Source organism: Dendropsophus ebraccatus, chromosome 9, assembly GCF_027789765.1.
Source record: "Dendropsophus ebraccatus isolate aDenEbr1 chromosome 9, aDenEbr1.pat, whole genome shotgun sequence".
Lineage (NCBI taxonomy): Eukaryota > Metazoa > Chordata > Amphibia > Anura > Hylidae > Dendropsophus > Dendropsophus ebraccatus.
In genome coordinates, this window is record NC_091462.1 from 53,605,208 (window position 1) to 53,618,413 (window position 13,206).

At 41.6% G+C, this 13,206-nt stretch overlaps 1 protein-coding gene across 2 annotated transcripts in view; it reads right to left on the reverse strand.

The window, feature by feature from the left end:
* Window positions 1-13,206, reverse strand: part of LOC138800988 (caspase-8-like) — a 29,906-nt gene that overhangs the window by 2,568 nt on the left and 14,132 nt on the right. Inside the window, exons 3-8 of one of the 2 annotated variants that reach the window (XM_069983322.1) lie at window positions 12,340-12,666; window positions 10,377-10,482; window positions 8,218-8,359; window positions 5,354-5,466; window positions 3,142-3,277; window positions 1,440-1,611 (exon numbers count right to left, since the gene is read on the reverse strand). In XM_069983322.1, coding sequence (XP_069839423.1) covers window positions 1,440-1,611; window positions 3,142-3,277; window positions 5,354-5,466; window positions 8,218-8,359; window positions 10,377-10,482; window positions 12,340-12,644 — 974 coding nt within the window. In that variant the 5' untranslated portion in view covers window positions 12,645-12,666. Of the gene's footprint in view, window positions 1-1,439; window positions 1,930-3,141; window positions 3,278-5,353; window positions 5,467-8,217; window positions 8,360-10,376; window positions 10,483-12,339; window positions 12,667-13,206 lie in introns of both variants that reach the window. The other variant, XM_069983321.1, reaches the window with a different exon arrangement.

Sequence of the window (13,206 nt, forward strand, 5' to 3'; positions counted from 1 at the left end):
GTCCTCATGATCCACCAACAGGTCATGTTTTGAGGATATCCCATACAAAGATCTCCTCTGATAATACCTGATGTACTGACTATAATTATATCACCTGTGAAATGCTAAGGAAATCCTCAAAACATGGCTGGTTGGTGGGCCATGAAGACTGGAATTTAGAAGCACTGCCTTAGACCATATATCTTTGAGTGAGCAAAATGGCCCAGTCCAACATAATTTTATTACTACTTTATCATCCTTTTATTATTATTTATTATCCTCAGCACTGTTTTTCCGCAATCCTGCGTTTTATTATTTTGTTAGTTATAATGTTCTTGGTGCCCTGATCCGCCCACCTTTCTTCATGAATATTGAGGCAGTGCTCTGCAGTGATATCACTCCTGCAAGCAGACAGATGGATCGATGTAGTACCACAATAGTGCAACCTTTTTAACATGGTTGCAGAATTACATGAAAATGGCAATGAGGATGAAGGTAAGGAAACACTCTTCTCAGCTCTATGAGAATGTAACAGCAGGTTAGATTCTTCTAACCTGCTGTTTGTTTCCCTTTAATAAACATTGAGGCCTTTGTTTTTGAAAGAGCTTTGTGTTGCATTTTTTATTTTTATGGACATATTCTCGTTAATTAATACAGGAACTTGGCTACCTTTTCAAAATGCTTAATGTAGTGTTGCCTGTTATGTTGCAAGAATTATTTTAATCAGGTTAAATCCCTTGTTGGGATAGGGTTTGATTGTTTAAAATACAGTTTTACTGGTACTACTATTCTGATGCCTTTATGGGTTATTAAAGAGCAATTCTAAAAAAAATGGTGGAATAATGCATAATCATAGGAATTGCACAGGTAATTTACACAAATTCAGATATTGCTGCAGCCACTGAAAAACTGAATAAAAAAAATACCTATGTCTGGTCCTCACAGCCTCCCCCCCCCCCAACAGTCATTGGACACCACTGTGGCCAGTAAGTGGCATAAAAAATTATTCCAATGCTGATGAAGTAAGCTCCTAGATGCCACAGCATCTAGGTGGTCAAATGATTAATGTCAGTGCTATCCAGTCTTCATTGCCCTTTCCCTATGATGCAATTACTGTAGTTCTGATTACTTGACATGGAAGCCAGTAGCCTTGAGAAGGTCTCATATTACACAGGATAAAGACAAACTAAACATACACTGCTATACACCAGTGATGCTGTAAACCGCAATGTGAAGTAATTTTTTGTTAAATGAAAAAATATTGTCATAGGTCTTAGAAAGATTGAAGAAAACAAATAGATATGAAAAAAAATATAATTGCTGTGGCAGCTAGGGGGTCAAAAGTGAATCCCTTATTTGCTGCTACACATCTTTGTCAGCATCTTATGTACTCCAGGCTTAGATTTCAGTCTAATGTGATCAAAATGCAAAATAATTTTGAAAACTGAGTAAAATCTTACCTTTGATAGCTTGCATGTAGCTGTTTACACAAGGACTGAATGTACCATGTGCCATGTACTGGATCTCTGTAGGAAACGTACTGCAAAGTGGTGGCCATTCCCAGCAGAAAATCAGGCTCATCTGGAATAAGGTCATCTGAAAATTTGCTGCCGTCTGAAGCCCTGTGTGCATCTGTTGGTAGAGAGACTAGTTTCTGCTTATCTTTACCCTGACATGCCTGGATAAAGAACAGTTTGGGTTTTCCAGTCAGTGTAGAACATTGAGAGCTGCAGAAACATGACGTAAGATCCTTGATGGGCACACTTTGGCCATCTGTACCATAGATTAGTCCTCTGTTCCCATGTGACAGAACACAACATACAAAGCAGTCGTTTTGCTCATGGTTTTGTTCTCTGTATGACTTAGTGGTTTGGACAATCTCATTTCCCTCAAGGTCCTTCTCTTTACGTACTTTAAAGCCCAGCTCCGAGAACACTTTGAAGAGTGATTCTACAAAGAAGCAGAATGTGTATATTAAGTGAACTGATTAAATTCGGTTGTTCACAGTACATGTCACAGGTCATAAACCAATAGATTATTGCTGTTTTAGGCTATGTTCACACAACGTCAAAAAACGAGAAAAGGCGTCCGCTTTTTCTATTTAAAAAGACATCTGTTATTGCCACAATGTAGTTGACTTCAAGGCAATGCATTAAAGTCAATGGAATGATGGACGTCCCATATACAGTAGCAGTCAGCCCCGCAATACTACCCACATTGTAGTAGTCAGTCCCCCAAATAGTGTTCTATATAAAAGTCTGCCCCCAAACAGTGCCAACAGTAGTATTGAGCCCCTCAATAGCACCCCTTTATAGTAGTCAGACCCCAATAGTAGTTAATTCCTTCAATAGTGCCCCACAAACAGTTAATTCCTCTAACAGTATAACACAAATAATTAATTCAATATTTCCCCTAGAATGGGCTATACTTACCCTTCCTGGCTCCCAGGCTGTGGTTCCTCTGGCTGCAGGGCATTTATGATGATGTCACCACGCTGCCTGCGCTGGGATGCAACTCACTCACTTCTAGGTCATAGGCCTAAAACTACCATGGGTGATTCGGCAGCCGTCTGGACTGCCCATATTATAATCCACTGTGACATCCTATCGGCGGGCCAAAAATAATTGATACAGCGGGCCAGAGTTAGACATGCCTGGTCTTGACTAAAAGCAGAAATTAACTTCTGTAATTGTGTATGTTTGCACAATTGTAATGTACAGAAGAAGAAGTGGTGACTAGTAAACGCCACAGAAGAATATTTAAGGGAACTCTCTTGTGCCACCTTTTGGAGATAGATTTCCCTTCGAGTCAATGTATGTGCTTCTTTAAAGGGGTTATCCAGCGCTACAAAAACATGGCCACTTTTCCCTCTCTCTTGTCTCCACTTTGGGTGTGGTTTTGAAACTCAGTTCCATTGAAGTAAATGGAGCTTAATTGCAAACCACACCTGAACTGGAGACAACAGTAGGGGGAAAAGTGGCCATGTTTTTGTAGCGCTGGATAACCCCTTTAAGAAGCCTTAGGATATGACTATGGATGTAATAAGCCTAACCTTAGAAGGAAAAATGAAACATTGCCCTTTTGGTCCTATGAAACACCACAAACATTACAAGGAAGTAAGCATTTTACCACATTCTCATCTAACCTTTATGTTGATTTTACCTTCATCCTTTTCAGTCCCCCTTCTATCTGTAAGGTCCTGTTGTCCAGCATTTCTTGCTTTACTAAAGTCAAAATTACTTATTATAAGGCAAATTCCTCTGGGATTGTTGTTCATTTTGTAAGTGGAACTTGAAAACTATAGTAAAAAAAAAATCATGCATGTAAACAAAGTGGGACAATTACTTTGCACATGTCAGTTCCATGCATCTATTTATTTTTCTAAGACATTCTTCTCCACAATAACAATATGTCCGAGATGTTTCATACAATGTACCAATACCTGTAATACACCCTATTCTGCCTCTAATCTGTATTCATACAGATTTATTCTACTGAAATGATCAGCTCCACGTCACAAATAGTGCTATACACAGTGTTAGGGTGCCTTCACACCTACCGGATCCACAGCAGATCTCACTTCTGCGGATTCGCAGCAAGATCAGCTGCGGATCCAGTATCAATTCACCCCTATGATAGCACATACTCGCAGCGGGATTGACATCCCGCTGTGAATATGTGCTTTAACCCCCGCTGTCCGCAGCCCCGCCGCATCCCCTATCCCCGGCCGCATCAGCCTATCCCGGCCGCATCCAGCAGCCCGCATCCACCATCCCCATCCGCATCCCCCCATCCCCGGCCACATCCCCCCTATCCTCCCATCCCCGGCCGCATCCAGCAGCCCGTATCCCCCCATCCTCCCATCCCCGGCCAGCCGGGGATGGGGGATGCGGCAGCAGGGCTGCGGACAGCGAGGGGGTAAAGCACATATTCACAGCGGGATGTCAATCCCGCTGAGAGTATGTGCTATCAGGGGTGAATGGTATCGGATCCGCAGCGGTTCTCGCTAGGAATCAGCAGAAGTGAGACCCGCTGCGGATCCGGTAGGTGTGAAGGCACCCTTAAAAATAAATAAGCTCTGAATGAAGGACGGAAACTTCTGCATTTGGGCTGTTGTCATTGATGCTCATGATACTACAATGTCTTCCTAGGATATGTATGCAGAATACGAATTCCTCTAATTGACTGGACATGGATTTCTGGTAAGTATAGCTTTATTTAAAGGTATTGCTATGAGGTAAGGTCCTGGCAGGTCCCTGTCAATACATACATACTGAAAGACCGCTGCGAGTATGCATTGACAGGGACCTGCCAGGACCTTACCTCGTAGCGGATCTTGCTCCAAAACTCACTGTGAGATCTCCGCTGTAAGTCGCCCTGTGTAAAGGTACCCTTAAAGCGACTCTGCACCCACTGTGCAGCTAATTGTCTCTTTACAAATGCCGGTGATGCTTTCCTGAGGCCGAAAACTAGCCATGTCAAAGAGGCCTAGAGCGCTCGTGCCCTATGCCAGTGCTGCCTATGCGCTGCCTGGGTGCTCTCCACGTCCCCCTGCCTCCAGGTCTGCCCCCTGTCTGACTGCACAGGGTGCACCGTCTCACCTGTGCCTGTCACCCCCCCTGCATACATTAGTGACGCTCTCTGTCTGGATCCGTTTCTTTGCACATGATATCCGCCACAGACACAGTGATGCGACCAGCCTATTCTTTCAAGCCTAGTGCGTCATTGCGCCTGCGCCGGAATGGCACACAATCGTGCATGTGCGAAGAAGAGGCGAAGCGGATCCAGCTAGAGGGCATCGCTATGGTATGCGGGGGTGGGGGGTGACAACAGGCACAGGAGAGGTGGTGCAGGGCTGGACGCATCACTACCATTAGGTGGGAGCTGCGTGGGATTACACACCACAGAGGTGGCACGGGACCGCCAACGTCACTGCAGATGCGCTGTGGGGGAGAACAGCAGCGCATGGGCCATGACCGCTTACACTATGCGGTCAGACGGGCAGAACGGGAGACGGGGACTTGAAAACCAACCCTACATAGGCAGCGTTGGCCTATGGCATGAGCGCTCTAGGCCACGCCTCTTTGACATGACGAGACCCCAATAAAAGTTAAATTTTCGGCCTCAGGAAAGCACCAACAGTGTTTGTAAAGAGAAAGGACTTCACTTCAGCTACACAAAACAAAATAATAAAATAAAATTATGTGAATTGGAAACTTGCTTTATATCACATCTACTGCTTATTTCGATTTTTTAGATTTTGTAAATTATAACGAAAGTGACACTTTAAAGTCATCTGGTAATTTACTTCTTCTGTTAGTTCACTAGGTGACTACATCTATGCATTAAACTCCATAGGTGTTTGTACTATTACCTGAGATATACTGGTGTTCACAGTAGCTATAGGTTCTGCATCTACCTCATCTGTTCTGCAAGTTTGGTTTTTGTTAATGTCGTTGTCAATGTTCATTGATCCTGGAGCAGCAGCTAGAATGGCAGAATATGTACAGCTGAATTTAATATTATTTCTGGATGTAAAGTGAGTCCTTTATCGATAGCTGCTGGCGACATGATGTGTTTTTTATCTTTAGAATATTGTGTCCTAACAAGCCTTAAAGGGGAACTCTGGATAGGAAAAACTTGTTTTCTATTAAAAGTACATTAAAAGTTATATAGATGTGTCTATACAATGTATTACTGTATCTGTACGGTTCTACCACACTGGTAGCTGATAGAAATCCAGGAAGTGAAAAAAAATGGCCCCTGTGCCAATTTACATTGTCTGCTGCTTCCATGTCTTCCATGTCTCTGTCTCACATTGTGTGTGTTTGCTGATGATGCATACAGGGGGCAGGGAGTGATATCACAGGAGGCTTGGCTGGATCCACCAATCCCCTAAGTGATTCACCATCTCTGTCCGTCGAGAAGCAGGTGTTGCACTAATTTTACTGATTGCAATGGGTGGGGGCTGTGATGATCACATGAGGGAAAACATTGCATTCTGGGAAATGCTAAACCAGGAAGAAAAGAAACACAAATCAGAGCAAACCCCCCCCCCCCCCCAAACAAATGGATTTTTTGTAGTTTCAAAACTGGGTTAGACAGGTAAGTAATGGGTTATGCTTCTGCAGGAGTTTCATTTTTTTTTTAACCTCTACCTGGAGTTCCCCTTTAAAAACACTAAATATAATACAGTGGAGCTAACCACTACTTGCAGAAATTCCCTAAAAATCTATATTTATTAGATATGCATTAAAATTTTCTAACTGCTGTGTATCCATCACGCTAGTATCGAACTGCTGTTATCTTTGTGATGGGAGTGTTGGCATCAGGAAGCTCCTGTCTCACTAATATGGATATCTATAGGCAAGTCACCTACGGAACCTTCTGTAATATGGGGAAACGTGTAGAGATGACTATGCAGGACGGATAAGTTGTTGCATTTATTAAATCTAAAATTTTATCTAATATTTTTTGAATATGGTGTTTTTGTGTGGCTAGGGTGCAATAGGGTATTGGTAGGGAGAGACAATGTGAAGTGGGGGCACCATTATCAGGGGGATTATCCAATATCCGGTTGGGTACATGTGCAGTGGATAGTGAAGGGCCTAATCTAATAATATATGCATGCACTGTCTGCAATTGTCCTAAATGATATCTGTTTACATCTGGAAACCTATCCATGACATATGCTTATTGGGTCTGACTGAATACCCCTGACAATACGGTGTTACAAGATAGGTACTGATATGTCCCTTATGTTGTGTGTAATGTGGTATTTGCAGGATCAAAAACAGTATAGCCTAATCTCCATACCACCTAGCTATTAGTATTCGATATCTGTATATGTTATGGTAAAATGTTAATGCATATCTAATAAAAATAGTTTTTTAGGGGAATTTCTACAAGTATTGGTTCATTTAATAATCAGAGTCCTAAACTATTGGTAAAGCGAATGCACCATCAGGTACCTCAATTTTTTTTCCTTACATTAACCATTTGGGGCTGACGCGGTGTTACCGGTGGCATGGTCCTTTATTCAGAAAATCACCCAGTTCCTATGCTTGCCGCAGTTTTCATCTTAAGCAACGGCCTGATTCGGAGCACTGGAGGTGGGCCCAGTCCCCCGCCCCAGTGTGACAATATCCCCTCTCCTCTTTGATGCAACTCTGTTGATTCTAGTGGAGGCATCTCACAGAGGGGAGGGGATATTGTCACACTGGAGGGCGCCAGGCCGGTGCTCAAGATGGAGACAGTGCTGAGCATATTTAAATCTGGAGCAGATTTACTGTTGCAAATGCACCACAATGCAATGTAAAATTTGTGGCAAAAAGATGGCTGACATGTCTTGTACCATGATTATATTTCTTCTATACACTTTTAGGCCAAGTTCACACATAGTATGACAGCGGCCATTCTGTGACTCGGCCGTGTCACAGAACGGCCTCTGTCTGTGAAATTCATCCCGGCCGGTACTGCAGTGTCTTTTTAAATGTAATGCGGGCGCATTAACCATAGCCAGCAATGTAAAGTGTGTCTGGAGTCGCATTTTACATTGTCTGCTCTGTCAGTCTTGTGCAGCCACTATTCAATGACTAGCGGCCGCACAAAACTGACATGGCAGTTTTTTGTGTGGCTGCTTCAGAAAAGTTCAAAATAAGCCAAATTTATTAAGAGGCGTGCAAATAACACAGCTATTGTAAGTATGGCGTATGAAATACCATAATACACTTGTATTTCATTGAAATATGTGACATATCGTTATATGCACAATATCACAAGGATGCTTTGTAGTAGAGATGAGCGAACCGGCCGAGGTTCGGGTTCATATGAACCTGAACTCTCGGTTTCTGATTCCCGCTGTCTGCCCGCTCCGTGGAGAGGGTGGATACAACCTTGAGGACAACCACAATCTGCCCCCCCCCAACCACTTGAAACTTCAGATAGCTGCTTTTAATCCAAGATCTGTCCTGCGGTCCGTTCGGCAGGTGATGCAGTTATTGTCCTAAAAAACAACTTTTAAACTGGCAGCTCCGTGCTCAATGGTCAGGGCTTAGATTGTGTATGCATTAGGCTGGCACAACCTCTCTGTCCCTACTCCCCACCCTCCTCATCATTGGGAATGCTCCAGGCAGATTGTCTTGGATTAAGAGCAGCTATCCAAAGATACAAGTGGTTTTGGGGGGGGGGGGGGGGGGGTCAGATTGTGGGTACAGAATCGCTTTAGGTATTGTGTACCTGCTTTTTTCTTTTCATATGTTAAAATGTGTTCCATAAAACTTTCATCTTCAGAATATTGAGCCATCTTTTTCAAAAAGTTCAGATTATCCTCACTGATTATATAACGTTTTTCCAATTCAATGAAAAGATCCCATAAACTCTGGAAAAAAAAGAGAACTTTGTATGTGCTGTTATATAAAATAAAATGTGGCATGCAATGTTCACATCTTGCTTCCTTAGTTCTCCTGAGATATACACCGATAATTTATCAAAAAGGCATGGGGCAGCAGACCCACTAGGTAAAATAGACCGAATATAGTTAGTGACACTGTCACCCCCTTTTTGCATTCTGACTTCTCTACTCAGGTGTAAAGTGTAAATTTTGCAGTTTTCATACCTTATTTTATATGATACGTCATGGGTCTTTTTCCAGTAAAAAGTGACATTTATCATCTGTGAATTGTGCTACCTGGGTGGGGCTTCACGGCCAAAGCGCCACTCAGCCCCACCCACATCATCACCGAAGGGCCCCCTGTGACGTCATCGCCGCATAGGCCTATGCGGTGAATACGTCACGGGGGCGGGGCCTACTGTGACTATGTGAGCGGGGCTAAGTGGTGCTTTGCTCGTGAAGCTCTGCCCAGGTAGCACAATCCACACATAAAAGAGGGAGAGGACAATGAGTGTCCCTCAGTGTCCCCCTACCATCTACCATCATCCTCTCCAGCAGCCACAGCCCACACAGCTCTGGGAGTCAGGTCGTGACATCACCATTTTATCCAGGAAGTGACATCACCATTTTATCCAGGAAGTGAAGCCTTGATGCAGTAGGAAGTGCAGGAAAAAAAAAGCACTTTTTATGCATTTCCCGTAATACTTGTATATTGGTGATTTCTATAACTTTTGGGGGGGGCAATACAATAATCTAATAATAAATTTTTGCCAGCCTTCTCCTTTAATGTGTATGGAGGCCTATAATCATGCAAAATAACAGTATACATTTGAAGAATAAACTGAAGGCAGTCACTAACCAGCCTATGCAGTGTGCCTGCTGCTAGTATGCCATAGTATATCAACATACCTTATTGACTGGTACATCAGTCGTGCTGGAAAGGTGTGAACATAGCCTAAGCAGGTGAACATCCAATCCATGGTCTAGTAAAGGACAACTATATTTTGTGTGAAATACCTGGAGATTCTGGTGTAGAAATCAGATGCGCACCACATGTACTTTAAATAACCCTATCTATTCTTCTTTCAGCACTTACAATTATAGAGATAATTAAGAAGAATAACTGTGCAAGTGTCCATAGGCATAAGGTTACTTCTCCCTATTGGAATACCCGTCCCTGCCTATTTTGACGTTGTGTAAGGCCTATGCACATGACCATATTTTATGTATTGAGATAAAATAGGACTGCCATAATAGCAACCCAACTCTGATTTCATTCAGAGGCATACAAACTTTTTTTCCTCTAGGATTCGATAGTTATCTGACAAAAAAGTGGCATGTTCAATTGTTTGGCCAAAAGCATTGTGCAGGGAGAAGCAATAAAGAGACCACAGTACTGGATCAGAACACGTTTTTAGGGAATGAACCCCCATGATAATACAGAAATGTCATATCCTTCACAGCTTTATGAGATGGGAATATGTCTTTAAATGTATGTCTGTGGAGAGGATTTGGGGCTTTGCATCAGAAAAAAAGCTTAAAGTGCTACAAAGATATATTAGGGAATGAGCCCACAATATTAGACTAGATTAGAAGAAAGCAAAAGAAATTGTGGACAAATGTTAATACATTAATTAGTAAGATTTTATTAGTTAATAATAGAGATGAGCGAACCTCTAGCATGCTCGAGTCCATCCAAACCCGTTTGTGATTGATTTGATTAGCGGTAGCTGCTGAAGTTGGATAAAGCTCTAAGGTTGTCTGGAAAACATGGATACAGCCAATGACTATATCCATGATTTCCACATAGCCTTAGGGCTTTATCCAACTTCAGCAGCCACCGCTAATCAAATGCCGAACAGTCAGGCTCTGATGGACTCGAGTATGCTTGAGGTTCACTCATCTCTAGTTAATATGAAGCAGTTGGCCCTGATAAGTGACATAAACAATTATATAAAGTAAATGTTTCAACATCAGTCATTTGGCAATGAATGTTTTTTCTTACCGCAACATTTTCCAGTGTAACGTTTGGCAGAACTTTTGTACAATTCAACACAATTTCTGCAAGTTTATTGTCTGGTATAAGGTTTCCGAGCTCATAGAGTAAGCGTCTAAAACAATAAAGAAAGTGGGAAGGGAAGTATGTTAAATTAATTATGAATCAAAGGATATTGTTACATTTGGTCAATTCTTAATTTTTTATATAGGAGCAATATTAACAAAAGAGTAGAGGACAGCACCAAGTTGCTAAGGAGCATTTTGATGTACTGTATATACTATATCGGACAGCGCTTTCTCTCACTAGTCAATTCAAAAAGAAAAAGGGGTAAAAGCATCCATCCATGAACTTCTTTTTTGGACTGTTTGGTGATTTACGAGTAATGATTTAATCCTTGTATAAATGATAATTATGTAATGATGTGACCCTGCTTATGAACTGTGTGACTCTTACTAACCTTACCCCTACCAAGGTATATTTTTTTTGTCCCTACGAAGCGTCCCTTTAGAGGAGATTATTCAATGGAAGGTCCTTTTACACAGGCTGAATATTGGCAACAAGCATTCCTAGGAACACTCAATTAACGGATAAAAATTAGTTAGTAAAGTAAAAATGCCACAAATCAGCTGAGAAGCAAGCAAATGTTAGCTGTTGTGCAGCACAAAATATCTTTATTGGCCGCACAGCTCTCTGATAACAGTGCATACTAATACTGATACAGTGATTGTTGTGCTTTCCAGACAAGCATGTCTAATGTCTTGCCGATCTCGTTGCTTGACATAAGAAGGGATGACTGTCTGGTCATGCCTTCCTATATTATAATTTATCTCTGGTTTGTATTTCTTTCCCTCCTTCGTTTGTATGTAATTTGTGTTGAACCTTTCTCACTACTTTGTTACTGATATCTTGCCCATAACCCTCACAATATTTTCCCATACCGTTAGAGAAAATCTGCACTGTGTGTCTGCAAACTATAAACTTCCAGACAATCCGCACTGTCTATACAAGTTAAGGGTAGCAGCAGCCGGGCTTGGTGGAACAATGTGCTTTCTTTGCTGCTGCTGTTTATTTCCTTTCTTGTCACATACCACCTTGCAAAACGAGTGCATCAGCAACCCCTTTTATAGAAATCCTGAGTATAGGATTTGTTGACCTGTGATTTGCTAGAGAAATAGGAGAGGAACTCCTGTGTGTGTACTACTGACAAACAGACCAGCCCCGGTCCCACCCCCTGAAATGGAGAGAATGAGAAATAGCTGTTTACCACAATAACAGTAGTGAGAACACTAAAATCATTTTGTTCAATCTGCAGGGTTACCTTTGAAAAATTTTTGTCATTGGTGAATGTAGCAGATGCCTGCCCTCTTTTAAAGGGAATGTGCCATCACAAAATGACTTATTGTTTAAATAATGTTTTATGACATTTTTTCTAATTTTCCATTTTTCTTTCTATGTTATAAAATAATCCTAAGATCTTGCAGTTTTCATTCTCACTACTAGGGCTAAAACAAAGCTGAGACTTCCTATTGTGTCTGTAGTGATAAGAGGAGACTGCTGTAAAGTGATCTGTACAGCATTGCAGCAACATGTGACAACAGTAGATAGCATCAATATAAGACAATAGCAGCTCCCTATGGAATGACCTCTTGAAAGGTCACAGAGCATGTTCAATGATGATTTACATTCATCTCAAGGGGACAGAGCCCATCTATAGTCTTCTATGTCCATGAGTCCTGCTGTAAAGCATGTCACTAAATGCTGTTAACAGCAGCCTAGGCAATATGGCCGCCCTCGTAACAATGTACAAAAGGTGAAATAAAAACATTTAAGTCTGAAAATAGAAACAGATTAGAATAAAAGAACAAGTTTTAGTATCTGACTCTAATCTGTAAAAGAAAATTTAGGTTACACATTCTCTTTAAGTACTAGAGTATTACTACCTAAAATAATCATTCATATCTTACTGTACCTGTAAGGGGAAATTTGTGCCAGGGCTGGGTTCTTCATGTTCTCAACAATTGTTCTCTTTGGTAAATGAAAATGCTTTAGAAGTAGGTCAAATCGTTTTAAATAGAATAGCAGTTCTTTAATAAGGCTTGTATTGTCCTTATTGATATAGCCCATTTGCTGTAAAATAATGAAGAGACTAGTGTCCTGTATTCCATTCAGATATTTATATGGGACAAGGTCTTTGCATAGAAACTTCAGCTCGCTAAAGTTACTGGAGTCCAGTCCATTGTTGATATTATACAACAGGGAAATAAAGTTGTCCATGCTGATCACGCTGATTTTCTGTCTATAAATAAAGCATAGGGTTGGGGTAAAAATGAAAATCACTGCTACATTATAATACAATACTTACAAATTTTTTAACATACAATGGTTCTTTCTGGACCCTTGTAACTTGAGACCAGACTCAACATACATTGCCACAGACAGTCTGAATCAGCGGCACATGTAAATAACTAGATTTTTGACCTATAAAAGTGGACATTTTTCTGGTAAAACCTCAGTATTACTGAAGTACATGCACTGGTTGTCTAGTAGGGCTTCTCTACAGTACAGTGTGATACTACATGTCCTGTGCTGCTCTGCATCTGCGCCAGGATGAGTTTGGTCACCAGGTGAGGGCGGCTTCATTTTATTTTTTAGGACCCTGTGTGATCTGAAACAGGACCTGAAAACTATCTGGTCCTCTTATTTAGAAACACCAGTAGCTCTTTCTGACAGTTGCTATAATCCCGAAGATTACATCATTGTCACAAGATGGCGGCCGGGGGTCGACACGAATCAGGTGAGTATAATGCACCACACTTCCGGGTTTAGCGTGTGTGTG